The 14,205-nt window shown below is 41.5% G+C and overlaps 1 protein-coding gene and 1 long non-coding RNA gene across 8 annotated transcripts in view; one reads left to right on the top strand and one right to left on the bottom strand.

Moving 5' to 3' along the window:
• LOC307224097 overlaps nucleotides 1-2,479 on the bottom strand; it is a 58,144-nt gene extending 55,665 nt beyond the window's left edge. The window contains exon 1 of the long non-coding RNA XR_013842423.1: nucleotides 2,119-2,479. This is a non-coding gene — a long non-coding RNA (uncharacterized lncRNA). The remainder of the gene's footprint in view (nucleotides 1-2,118) is intronic.
• The window catches only part of SIPA1L1 (signal induced proliferation associated 1 like 1), a 163,683-nt gene that overhangs the window by 129,032 nt on the left and 20,446 nt on the right, over nucleotides 1-14,205 (top strand). For 5 of the 7 annotated variants that reach the window (XM_079989840.1, XM_079989837.1, XM_079989835.1 and 2 more), the window contains 4 exons: nucleotides 856-1,137; nucleotides 6,782-6,931; nucleotides 9,543-9,661; nucleotides 11,817-11,935. In XM_079989840.1, the coding sequence (XP_079845966.1) occupies nucleotides 856-1,137; nucleotides 6,782-6,931; nucleotides 9,543-9,661; nucleotides 11,817-11,935 (670 nt within the window). The remainder of the gene's footprint in view (nucleotides 1-855; nucleotides 1,138-6,781; nucleotides 6,932-9,542; nucleotides 9,662-11,816; nucleotides 11,936-14,205) is intronic. The other 2 variants (XM_079989839.1, XM_079989841.1) reach the window with 2 other exon arrangements.

The following is a 14,205-nucleotide window of genomic DNA, read 5'->3' as shown; positions in this document are numbered from 1 at the left end:
ACCACCTGTTCATATAATATAAAACTTGCATAGCCTTGAAGTAGAAGAATAGAACATCAAGGCAAGAAAACCCTGTCATTTTTGAAGTTCAGTATTTTTAGTTATTTCCTAAATGCAATTCTTAAAATAACATTTAGGCTGCAATCCTATACCCAGTTTCCTGAGAGTAAGCCCCATTGATCTGAGTTCCATTTCCAGGATCTCTGAATCCAAACTTTACTTCATTACCCTAAGCATATTTATTCTGCTGTAAGTCCACTGAATTCAGTCGGTCTTCTTTCTGTTTTTAGGATTGTAATTGATTTTTTTGGGGGGGGGGAAGTTCAGGTGATATGACCAGACTTCTGTTCCAGAGACTATGGGAGATATCAAGTGTTAGACATACAGAAACATTAGTTAGTTTAAGTCAGTTGATTTCCTTGTGTCTGAGTATGACTTGATTGGCTAGTGCCCTATAAATTAGGGATAGAATTAATGTGTAACTAACCAGTCTGGGCCAGATTTAGCACGCAAGAGTAGGGGTATCACAATTGCTGTCATATAAGGGTATATTGCAAAAACCTTGGTTTTCGAACACCTTAGTTCTCGAACGTTTTGGCTCCCGAACGCCGCAAACCCAGAAGTGAGTGTTTCAGTTTGTGAACTATTTTGGGAAGCCAAACATCCGACGGGGCTTTCGCGGCTTCTGATCGGCTCCGGAGCTTCCTGCAGCCAATCAGAAGCCGCACTTTGGCTTCTGAACGTTTTGGAAGTTGAACGGACTTCTGGAACGGATTCCACTTGACTTCCAAGGTAACGAGTGTACTTTTCTCCCTTATTTCAGAGTTGCATTATGCTTTCTTCTTTCTCTTTCAGAAGTTTTTCAGAAATTAATCGCATGCCGGTGATGGAATACAAAATGAACGACGGCGGCGTTCCATACGAGTTCAAGTTCCCTTTCAGGAATAACAACAAATGGCAGAGAAATGCTAACAAGGGACAAGGGCCTCATGGGCAGCAAATGCCATCCCAGATGCAAAGTCCCGCGACCACTAGGGTTGCCTCAGGGAAAGGTGAAGGGAAAATGCCTCCCCCAGAGCGAGCAGCCAATATTCCACGCAGTATTTCTAGTGACGGGCGGCCACTGGAGAGTAGAAGGTAGATAACTAATTTGTGTGTTGTCTTTCCTCCAAGGTATGTTGCAGCATTCTGAGACTTTCGAAACAACAGCAGAAAGAACTCTCAGGCACACAAGTTCACATTCCAATTCCCCCGCTTCTTATCCAGATCAAATCCGACCCCCCACCTCAACAAAATGTTTTTATTCACTTCCAGAAAGTACTTGGTATCTAAAAGAAATGACACTAAACTAGTTCACAGCATTTGGGGATTAACTCATAGTTTTCAGGTGCCAATTCTAGTCATGCCACCTTACTTTTCCAGTAACTGGAGTATGAAGAAATGCACATATACTCATGTCTCTCTATTGTTTAAAAAATTCTTTTTTTAAAAGAAAAACATCCCTAATTATATTTTCCTCTGCGAACCTGCAGAAACACATACGCCTGTGTTGTTATATCTATATTAAGAAAAGAGCATCTTGTAAGGCAAGAAGGGCAAAAGCAGTTCATATTGGAATATGAAAGAATCGCCTGTAGGTCTAGCCCTTCTGCTTGTGTTCACGTTTGGCAAATTGCCTCAGCACTCTAAAACCTTATTTCCATCCCCTTTTTGCACATTGAAATCAATGGATTTTGAACTTTTTAGGGGATTAGCACATGTTGAAGATTGGTTCGGTAAATGGAAGGGCTAGCTTTAAAGTATATGAATAACACAGTCCGTTGGAAGAAAGACCTCACTATATTGGTCATATGAGCTCTAAGCCTGTAGTCAGTAAAGAAGGGGGATAGTTCCAAGATAATTGTGCTTCTCTTTCCTCAGATATTCTTTGCCTGCTTTTAGGCAAAATGTTATTATAGCATTGCAGAGTGAAATGCCATTTACTTGGGGTACCAATACCTGTTGTTGCAATTTTAGATCTTATCAGAATTCTCTTCCTTCTGAAGAGAACATGTGAAGTCTCTGGCTGATGTTGTTTCTACAATACACAATTAGTTTTACATGTAAAAAACCACCAACCTTTTTTGTACATTCTGGATTTTCCCAACATTGCTGGAATGCAAAGCAAATGTAGTCTGAAATACAACATTTCTACACTCTCTTGTGCACACCAAAAGGACCAAGTAAATTGGCCCTTTTTTTTCTTTTTTGATCACTTGATACCAGCTATGCTTCCTGCCATTTCATGCTATCATGTGGCACAGCCAGTTTTGTTTAGAGAGCCAAGCTTTGACTAAAGCTCATTTGACACTGATAGAGCAAGCCTGTGTGCTCTTGGCTGTCATATGTTCTGCTCACAGCAAGTCCTGGGCACCGTAGAGTGTTGATGCCATGAAATGTACTTTTGCTTTATCTCTCCTACATCCCTTCTCCCCTCAATGAACTAGTTCACAGCTGAAAAGAATCACTGAAATTAAAAGTGTCAAGTATTACTTTCTACAGTAAACACCCTTGATGTTGGGTTTCTGCTGTGTTCAGGTGGGCCAGTTTCATTTCTTTGTTTTGTTTTGTTATTTATATTCCACCCTTCATCCAGTATAACCACAGGGCCACTTCTTCCAAATGTGTTAGGAATGCTGGGAGCTTCTTGTTAGTTGTAATTTGGTTATTGCTTTTGACAAGAATGGGCTTCTGAGGTAGCTCCCCATCTGTGTAATGCTCTCCTCGGAGAGGCTCTCCTGACGCCTTCATCACATATCTTTAGGCACAAGGCGAAAACTTTCCTCTTTTCCCAGGCCTTTGGCTAGTTAAACCACCTACGATCTTCTAAACTGTGTGTGTGTGTTGTTATTGTTTTGTTTCTTATTTTGCTTTGTATTTTTGTATTTTGATACCATAAGGCTCCCTGTGCTTGGTGGTATATAGACTTAATAAATAAGTAAAAATAGAAACTTGTTGCGATAACAAACCTGATAAGCGGACAAAGATTGGAAAACGCTTTATGCCACATGTTTTGCAACCCCACACACTTGCTTGGAAAAAACTCCTGTTGAAGACAGTGGGTTGTAGCCAGTGTATATTTGCAGTAGCAGAGAGCACAAGGTGTGGCAGCTCCCTTGCCATCTGAAAAGCTATTCTTGAGGGGTGAAGCACCCTCTGGAACTCTTTTGAGTATGGAGTAAAGAGGGCTGTGGTAGGTGAGGAAGAATAACTGGAAATCAGGTTCTCCACCTTGCAAAATAAAATCACTTTCCAGGAGCACAAAGCCACCTTTGGGTAGAACCCCTCGGAGCTTGCTTCCAAGTGAACCTGTGTTTAATTGAGCTGTGAAGGCACTATATTGGCAGTCACTCCTTAGGCAGCTTGCAAATTACATTTTTAGTTTTCTGCTGCTGCGTATATCATTACCTAACCCATTTCATAACTATAGAATTCAGGGACAAGGCACAGCAGGGGACGTTTTGTAATATGTGCAACATATTTTTGAGGCAAATACAGGGAGCAAAAAGCAGGTGCCCTCAGGCACAGAAGCAACAACTAAAATAAATATTTAAAAGAAACACAGGCAGAAGAACTGCCAAAGAACAGCATTACGAAACCTCAGCATGAATTTCAGAACAAAATATTTTTGGTATAAGCATATTATTTGTCTGAAAAATTAAACTTTGCAAATGGAAGCCTGGAAAATGGCTTTAATGCCTCAGTGAATATGCAGAGAGCCTTGAACTGGATAAATGATTCAAACTGTCTGGTTTTCAATAATAGCACCTCAAAGCCAATGCTTTTGCTGCTGTTAAATTGGATTTCTGCCCCAAGATGCAGTAGAATTTTTTAAAATGAAATTTAGTCTCTTGCAGCCAGCCAGCATTTAATTATTAGCAGGCAAAATGGTTGGGACATGAACTTCAGAGCAGTCATCTGGTAATAATAATGTTTAACCAAGACTAAAAATACTGATTTGAGCAAAATGGCAGACACCTCATTTCTAGGGATGCTAGTTGACCAAATAAAACAACCACCCTGCTTAGCTTTGCAAATATGCTAGCCGTTTTATCATGGCACCATATTGCTCAAAACAATCCTAGTCCAATAACGGGTTTTTTTGTTTTTTATTCCTAAGATAGCAGTTCCTAGACAAGAAAGGAGAGAAGCTGATTTCCCATCCATGTTAGCCAATTTAATATATGTTTTAATTTTAATATATATATATATTGTGGTGCATGTGTTGTGTACATATTGCTTTAACAAAAGTTTTGGCTGTGCTAGGTTTTTTTTGTGTGTGTTATTACATGTTATTTACATTTATTATTATGTACATTTCAAATCTTTGTAAGGCACTCCACCTTAACAGCAGTTGTATCGCACACATGGGTGTGCATGGCAAGACCAAACCTTCCCAGCTAGCCAAGCTGCCTGTTCTTTGCCAAAGGCAAGCCTGCTGGCCACCAGCCCAGAATAATCTATCTGGCTGTTATTTTATATTATATTTGTTGGTCGATTTTCTTGAAAAGCAGTCCAACGTGACTTACATTAAAGCTCATTCTAAACAACAATGAAAACCTAAAAGCACAGCCTGAAAACACAGGTAAACAAAAGGCAGGGCTATGGGTCCCACCCCACTTGAAGAGGCCACAATGACATCCTTCAAGTGAAGGGCCAAAAGTAAGAGAATAGGCCTTTTCATTTGTGGCCTCCTGATTGTGGAATGCTCTCCCCAGGGAGGCTTGCCCAGCACATCTTTATCCAGCTTTAAGGTAAAGGTAAAGGGACCCCTGACCATTAGGTCCAGTTGTGACCAACTCTGGGGTTGCGGCACTCATCTTGCTTTATTGGCCGAGGGAGCCGGTGTACAGCTTCCAGGTCAGGTGGCCTGCATGACTAAGCAGCTTCTGGCGAACCAGAGCAGCGCACGGAAACGCCGTTTACCTTCCCGCCAGAGCAGTACCTATTTATCTACTTGCACTTTGACGTGCTTTCGAACTGCTAGGTTAGCAGGAGCAGGGACCGAGTAACGGGAGCTCACCCCGTCGCGGGGATTCGAACTGCCAACCTTCTGATTGGCAAGTACTAGGCTCTGTGGTTTAACCCACTGCGCCACCCGCGTCCCACCAGCTTTAGGCATCAGAAAAAGACTTCTCTTTTCTTGTGTTGCCACCTTCCAAATCAGAGCTTTCCAAACATTTCATGTTGGTGACACACTTTTTATACATGCATCATTTCACGACACAGTAATTCAGTTTTACTACCAAACCGGAGGTTAAACTAATCCCTTTCCAGCCCTGGAAGGAGCACAGGGAGTGTTCGTGTGACACACCTACACAGTGCAGCCGACACACTAAGGTGTCGCAACACACAGTCTGGAAAGCTCTGCTCCAAATAGTCCATAGTCCATGCTCCAAATAGAAGGGAGTCAGATGGTGATCACAGGCTCTGGGTGGGTCCATGTGGGGAGAGACAGTTCTTGAGGTACTGTGGATCCTAAGCTACATAAGGCTTTAGGGGTAAGAATCAGCACTTTAAATTGAGTCCAGAAACTAAGTGGTACCCAGAATTTGTGTTATATGTTCCAACCATCCTGCCCCAATCAATGGTCTGGCTGCCAAATTCTGTACCAGCTGCAGTTTCTGAACACATTGCATTAGTCCTAGAGTTTACCAGAACACAGACAACAGAGGATAGGCAGTTGTTGTGCAGTGGTAAAGCTGGGCCACCATTGGAAGCTGAAAGAAAGCTGTGATCTACTCAGAACCCAACTGGGGTTGAGCAGTGCTGCGCTCATCTGTCAGCTAGCCAGCCAGCAAAGAAAGCTTCCTTTTCTTACATATGTTTTGCACTTTCTCAGTTGTACGACTATCTTCCTGCTGGACAGTTTAAAAAACGTCCAGGGAGGCTCATATCATAAAAACAGAAACTGTTTTTTACTGTTTCACCACCTGTGAAACAGTGTGTGTAAGTAAATCAAAGTGCAAAGTGAATTCAGGGACTGGTTGGGTGAACAGGCCATTAAGCTACTGATTATGCCAGGTGTGGGGAACCCATAGTCCTTCAGAAGTTGCTGAACTACAATTCCCAGCATCCCTGGCTATTGCCCATGTTTGCTGGGGATGATGGGAGTTGTAGTTCATCAACATTTGGAGGACCAAAGGTTCCCCAGACCCAGCTTATGACAAACAATTGTCTTTTTATACTTGTTCAGAGCTATTAAAAATGAAGCATTCCTGTGATGTAAGGACTTGTATCTGTAAATACCCTGCATCATGTTTTCTTGACTATCCGAGGAAATATGCTTTACCTAAAATGCCAGTATTTGATTTTGCAAAGTTGTGGCATGTTTTGCAGATCATGTTGGTAAATACAACGTTTTTAAAAAATGGTTTGCTAAAGCTTGTTCTGAGGTGTTTAGTTAAATCACATTTTATTTGGGATTTGTATAAAATATGCTACGTGTTAATATTCCTTGCTTGCAAATAGCAAATGCAACTCAGCAACTTTATTTCTGGAACTCCTTGGAAACAGTCATTTCTCCCCTTTGTCACTCTCTAATCTTTCACCGCTGTTTCATAGGGAGCAGGTTAATGGAGGAAAATACATACTGCCCTCCAGCTGGCTTCATTTCTTACTGTCTCAATGAATTGACACTGCTGATGTGGCAGTTCCCACAAAAGTGTTGTTGCTCTATCAAGCTTTGTGCTGCAATGGTTCCTTTAATAATGTAATGTTTGGGATTGTTTGTATTGAACAGATTATCCCCTGGCTCTGATGTTTACGTCACCGTTTCATCCATTGCCTTAGCAAGATCACAGCAGTGCCGTAACTCTCCCAGCAACTTATCATCCTCCAGTGAAACTGGCTCTGGTGGAGGCACCTACAGGCAAAAATCTATGCCCGAAGGGTAGGCCCTCGTATGTTTGTTTATTTTGTGTACTGTTTCGTTGAGACTGGAGAAGAGTATAAATTAGTACTTAGCCTCTTTTCAAGTGTTGTTAAACTCACTGGGCTGGTTCATACATAGCACCAAACTATGGTTTACTGCTATGTGTATCAGGAGGAAGAAGCCCAGAGAAGACTCATAAACTCATACTTTCCCCTCTCCTTCTCTCTTTATACAAGTTTTTGGAGAACGACTTTGCTAGCATTTCCCCTAATTCTGAGTGGTTTTCTACAAGCCAGAGATCTTGGTTTGAAACAAGCTTTAGTTCAACAGACCAGCTTCATAAGCCATGGTTTGAAGTAGGCTTGCTTAGAAACTGACCAGCATTTGTTTTGACTTAGCCTGTCTTTAACACTTAAGGCAGAGCGTATATTAAAATTCAATAATTGTTTTATGGGGCCAGTTCCCAGAATAGCATTATGCTTCCATGAAGTGGCTTTCAGGCAATTCCCACTGATGAGTATATGTGAAAACATTTCAGAAGACTTTATCTTCTAGTCTTGGAATACAGTGTTGCTGAAAGGCAACCTATCAACAGTCCCAGCTCATGAAATTGTCTTTGAAACAATAACATATATTGTCCAATTATTTCCACTTCTAGACATCTTTTTGTCCAACTTCTATCACCTACCCCCAAACACTGAATATGTAAAATGTTGTACTGCAACTGGCCCTGTATGTCTTCGCACTTTGTGATTTGTGAAAAATACTATCCAGTATTGCAAGTGGACATGAGAAGGCCATTGTCCCTCCACATTCTTTATTAGCTGTAGTTTTGAATGGGAACCCCAGAATAGGAGCAGTGATGCACTTTCAGAGTTGTAATGGCATTCTTGCATGACAGCTGCTATGTCTGAATCCTTGATGGAGTTGGTAGGATTCCTGGCTATGGCTGTGTTCTGAAAGTCCAGATTGTAAACTTGAATAAACAAGGTAGCAGCAATAATAAAAGTTTCTATCCATAGTCACCAGGCCAACAAATCTTCATTATCACCTTTCCCTGTTACTCATCTTCTGTCAACTCGCTCACATCTTTTCTCCATGGCTATTTACCAGTGCTGAAGCTGTGAGCCACAGGGGATTATAGCATTGTTAAAATGAATGACGAATTTGATTGCAACCAACAGTTCTGAATGGTTTAAGTGACTGAAATCTAGTGGTTACAAAGTCTACCCATTTTCAGATTGTTAGTATGAAGGAAATTAGAGTACAATTGTTTCTTACAAGTGGCAATCAAAAACATTGAAAGCTGTAGTGAAGTGAGTAAAGCAGAGTGCAGAAATTCATCCATGAACAGCCACTTCCCAAAAGCATTCCAGTATCATACAGGGCAATCATATGCATATTTACTCAAACATAAATCCCATTGTGTTCAGTGGGAATTATTCCCAGGAAGGTGTGTATAGGGTTGCACCCTGAGGCTTTCAAGAATGGAAACCCCTTACTGTCAATTTTTCCCTTGAGAAAAGACCAGGTGGAGGGAGCACACCCATTGGATTCCACTGATTTCTCTCCCCTTGTTCAGTGTAAGGAAGTCGGACTTTGCTGCCTAACAGCACCCTACACACCTCAGGAGCATCACATTTGTGTTGTAAAATTATGTTAAATAAATCAGCTTCAAGGAGAGCGTCATCTATGGGAAAGGCCAGGTGCAATGCTCTGCTACCACTGCTTCTAGACTCAAGGTGCTCTCAGACATTACACACCTGGCTTGTCTAATTATAATGTATTAGATGTGCAAAGTTCCTGCAAATGCACACCGATAATGTTGATCAATTTGGATGCCCTGGATGCATTTTTAGAATTAGTGTACCCACCCCAGTTCAGTGGGACAACAGTGCTTTCGGTACCATTTCTGGCACTGGAACTGCCAGGATAATTCCATACCTGTCACTGTCTTACTGTGCTGTCCCTGATATCCGTCTGCCTCCATCCAGGTGGGAATCTGAGCCACCACTTGTTCAGTAACCCACAATGGGCCCACTCACTCAGATTGCACCTCCACTGTGTATAAACCTCAGTTGTGTATCATACAAAACTTGGCCAGTCAGAATGCACCCCCATGTGGCATTTTCACATTTGGGAGGTCTACTGAAAGGACTGCTAGCGAATTCATGGTGAGGTATCTTTTCAGAGAATCCTTAAGTATGACTGAAGCCCTCTGTTTTGTTGCTGACTTTGGCTTTGAGGCCCTTTTGGGGCTAGCAATGAAAGGAGTATTTGTTGTTCATGTTCCATCTTTCAGACTTTTCTCTGTGCAGGAATGGGCATCACAAGATCACATATTTCATGTTTGGGTTAGTTATTACCACAGTCCTTTAAATCCTAGCTCTTCATACACTCGGCTAGCAGTAGTGGAGTTTACCTATGAAGGATGTTATATTCACAATTCATAATCCTAGAAATGGAAAGTCAGAAACCTCCACAATAATAAAAGCATACTTTTTTATATATATAAAAAATTCTTTGTATCAGAATTGCATTGTGTAAGTATGGCTTCTTGATGTAAAGAGATGTTTGCTGTATACCACATTTACCATGTATGGGACTAAAGAATAATTCTTTACCTCAGATTTGGAATGAGTCGAAGATCTCCTGCCTCCATCGACAGGCAGAACACAGATACGAGTGGCAGTGGCAAATCCACCCCCAGTTGGCAGAGAAGTGAGGATAGCATTGCTGACCAGATGGGTAAGCAACAACTTCTGCAGCAGTTAAATGGTTTCCCCCACAAGGTGACTTTGGCAACCTGTTCCTTCCTTAAAAGGAGCAATTTCATTTTATTTTTTTAATGTTACCCCTGTTAGTGAGACTGAATGATTAAATGTGAGGTATACTGTCATCTGCACTTTGTGTCCTTGAGACCTGGGAACATCATGTGATGTAGAAATAAAGTTCTCTAGAGAATAGATCATTTATAATGGTTCAGTGCCTGGGGCATCTTTTAAGAAGCAGTGGTGCAGCTACAAATATTGCTTGGCCCTACTGCTTATTTACCCTCATCTCTTTTCAGTACTGCATCAGCTTAATTTAATTTTTACCTTTTCTGTAGCTCTTTTTGTAGTGCTTCCTTTCTAATGGTGCTATATGCTGACTGTTAGATGGTTGAAAGTATAAACAACCCATGTAAAGATTATTATTTTTTAATGCAGATAAAATCTAAGTAAAAATGTACAGTTGGGTGAGAATCACTTTCTACTGCTGGGTGTATTTGCACGGTGCGTTGCAGTTAAGTAGTTAGATGAAAGAAAGATCCTCAGGACTCAGCAGATTAAATGAAGTTAAGCCTTCATTTGGCATCTCAGTACACAGACCTGTTTCTCTTCGTTTGTAGCTACTGAAGCAGTGACCTGACACTGGTAGATCCTGCTGAGGCTTTTGCATTAATAGGAATTTTACTATGGTTTCATTCATCTTGGCAGTGACACTGATACAGTGTGACTAGCTTTGATTAAGGATTCCAGCGTGGAGAGTGTGGCTTCCTGGTTGGCAGTACACCAGATACAACACATCCAGCCTGGTATCTGTTAGGTCTGGGAGGGAAGTCTGTTGCATCATCAGTTCTCAGGTCAAACTGGCATGGTTTGTGTATTGCGGGAATGTAGGCAAAGAAGAATAGGAGCTGGAAATGGTGGTACTTGAACTGGATATTTAAAAAATAAAACAAAAGAAGTTCTGAGACAACCTGATTCCCAGAACTATAAGATTTGACACAGGCTCAACTTCTCTGTAGGGGCTTATCTAACTACCTGGAATACCACATCAGAGCATGAACAAATTCTATATGATGTTACTTTGAAGACAGAAAGGTTCTGTGACTTCCTAGGATAATTGGGAGTTGGGAGATCCTTCCTGTTATCCTAGGTATCCATAATTGACAGCTAGATTGGTGGGTGGGGGTAACTCCATTGTCCTAGGTTAGCTGAATGCTAGAGAAGCTGAAGATGCTCAGCTTTTACTATCGTTCTTGTCATCACAACAGACTGCTACTGTGTAAATAAGGTAGGCTTCGAGACAGATTGAAGTATTCAGTGAATGCCTCAGGAGTTCAGGAAATGAAATGCGATTCTCAGATTCAAAAGATACACTTTTGTTCTAGTAACTTCAGAGGCTCAGTGAGCTGCGCCTTATTATTAAAGCCATCTGGTAATTCCCCATCCCCCATATCTGCTTAACAGGAAAAACCTGTGATTATACTGATCTCTAGTTTCCATTTTGGCAGAATACTTTAATCACATGTGTTTTTATACTGTTGAGATGGTAACAACATGTGTAAAGTTAATCTTACTCAGAATTACTTTTGCAGACCCTCCCTTGTGTGTTAATGTTGGCACTGAACATAGCTGCCCAAAAAAAATCTGCTGTGGAAACTAAAATGCCCCCATATCAACCTGAACAAAATGGAACAGATAGAGAGGGGAAAGTGTGGTTTTGGAGTGAAAGGACAATGTCATAGGTAGAAACCCAAATACAGTGATACCTGTTGGTTTCTTTGAATAGTTTAGTTTCCTGTTTTAAGGCAGTTAAAAGTACTCTCTCATATGCAGTCTTAAAAAAAAAGTTGATTCTAATTATGTAGTTCGAAATAATTAAGATACAAACTGTATCAGGTAAGCCAACATTAGTTCAGGAGGTGAAGAGGTGGCATACTCCTTTTTTACTTTCTTGTTTATATATTGGTATTTTTTGTAGTGTATTTAAAAGTTGTCAATGCCTATTGCTGGTACAATAATTTTGCTGATGATGAGAAAGCATACTCTGCTTTTAGTTCTCTTGGTTCTAAGCTTCTTCTGTTTTAATACCAAACTTCCTGAAAGCAAATGCTGTATTCCATGCTGCATTACAGAACCAACATGCCATCTCCCTGCAGTGTCGAAGGTACTGCCATCCTTCAGAGAGAGCCCCACTGGAAGGCTGATGAGGCAAGATCCAGTAGTCCACTTGTCTCCAAATAAGCAGGGTCATGTAAGTCCACTTTCAAAATTGTTGTGCAAAGTTGTTTTGCTCTCCCTGCAGTTCTCCGAAGGTAAAATATCCTTCACTTTCCCTGAACCTGTACGTCCTTGTTAAGAGTATGGAGGAAATGGCAGTAGAGCTGACCTCAGTATTTTCAGAGCTAAATGCAGTTTTAAGATAAAGTTTATTAATAGAAATGTTTTGCTGCCAACTCAAAAGTAGTATAGTGTGATAGTCCAAAGATCTGTGGGAACCTTCATTATTCTAGAAATAAGATTCCTCCTGCTCAGTCCGTCTGGCTTGTTGCGCATTCCACAAGCTAGACTTTGGTGACTTACCAACATTAATATGTTCTTTCAGCAAACTATTTATAGCCCTAAATCCTTTCTTCATTCTGTTTAGTTGAGATTCCTGCATCGCAGGGGTTTGAAATAGATGACTATTGGGGGTACCTTCCAACTCTACAATTCTGTGATTCTGTGCCCCCACTCCTGCTGCCTTAACTTTTCTTTTGAATATTTCTGCTTGGAGAGATCTGGTTCACATGTCATGGTAATAAACTATGGCTTGCCAAGAATGAGCAGCTTACGAGTGCGTGCTGCTCATTCAATCCTTCATTGCTCTGCCCTTCCTGGAGCCAGGAGAAACAAACCATAAGCTTTGCGTTACATGCAAACAAGCCATGAGCAGTTGCTCTACAAATCTTTGCTTCTGTTCATGGTTTGTTTGGGAAGAAACAAATGTTCTTTCACAAGTGATGCTGAGTCAATCTTCATAGTTGTTTCTCCCAGCTCCAAACAAAATGGTGCAGAGTGGGAGCAACTGAGCAGCGCGTTCTAGCCCACTGCTTGTTCACAGCAAGCCATAACCCATGGCTTACCATGACATGTGAACTGACTCACAGTGGTGTTTGTCTGACTAATCCACACTCTCGAAAGTGCACAAACACGACCCTTGTAACAATGTGCAAAGATTGGTGCATTGCCAGATTTCTAAAGGGGAAGGAACTAGCCCGAGAAGTAGGAATTTCCCCCAAACCATTAAAATCCTTTTTTATTTTAATAGTACATACCATCACATTTTTGCATTTGAAGCTCTCTCGTGTGCTCGCTCGCCCGCCCTCTCTCTCGTGTGCTCTCTCTCGCTCTCTCTCTCGCTCTCGCTCTCTCTCTCACACACACACACACACTTTTAACTGTTGCAGACATTTGCCAGTGTAACTTGTTTTATCCATATTCTTCAGCATGGCATCTTGTATACTGAGCTGCTGCTGTCCTAACTCCTTCATTAATCAGTTGCTTTAACTGGCATACAGCTGCCTTGAAGAAAGATGCAAAAGTTTCACTTCAGATGCTGTGAAATGCATAGGATGTTGATTGTTTGGTGTGTTCTGTTCCCCTGATGTCTTGAACGTCTGAATCCAATCTTGGAATCCTTGTGGTTCATTTCACCTGGTTCAGCTCTGAACATGTAGATTTTCATGCTCATAACTTTCCACTAATGATTTCTTTCTTTCTGACAATATGACAAATTGTTCTGCTTTGTTTGAATATGAATATATTAAACAATGAATTTAAAGTGGACTTACTTGCATTTGAAAGCAAATTGATGGAAAATTACTGTAAAAGTAAAAAGGTAAAGGACCCCTGGACGGTTAAGTCCAGTCAAAGGCAACTATGGGGTGCGGCAGTCATCTCATTTTCAGGTGGAGGGAGCAAGCATTTGTCTGCAGACAGCTTTCCGGGTCATGTGGCCAGCATGACTAAACTGCTTCTGGTGAAACAGAACACCGTGATGGAAGCCAGAGTGCATGGAAACGCCGTTTACCTTCCCGCCGCAGCAATACATATTTATCTACTTGCACTGGCATGCTTTCAAACTGCTAGGTTGGCAGGAGCTGGGACAGAGCAACGGGAGCTCATCCCGTTGCAGGGATTTGAACCACCAACCTTCTGATTGGCAAGCCCAAGAGGCTCAGTGGTTTAGACCAGCCTTTCTCAACCTTGGGTCCCCAGATGTTTTGGGACTACAACTCCCACCATCCCTGACCACTGGTCCTGTGAGCTAGGGATCATGGGAGTTGTAGGCCAAAAACATCTGGGGACCCAAGGTTGAGAACCACTGGTTTAGACCACAGCGCCACCTGCGTCCTGCCTGAAAATTATTGTGGAAATGGCTGTTTCATTTGTAAAGTGGTCTGTTGATGGGTGTTTCAGGCTCATAACTCTTGTAGCGTAAGTCTTGAGTTCAGTATTCATGAATTTTGTTCTTGTTAATTT

The sequence above is a fragment of the Podarcis cretensis genome, assembly GCF_951804945.1.
Source record: "Podarcis cretensis genome assembly, chromosome: 1".
NCBI classification, from domain to species: domain Eukaryota; kingdom Metazoa; phylum Chordata; class Lepidosauria; order Squamata; family Lacertidae; genus Podarcis; species Podarcis cretensis.
Note: the sequence above shows the minus strand (reverse complement) of the source record. Positions and strands in the feature narration are given on the sequence as shown.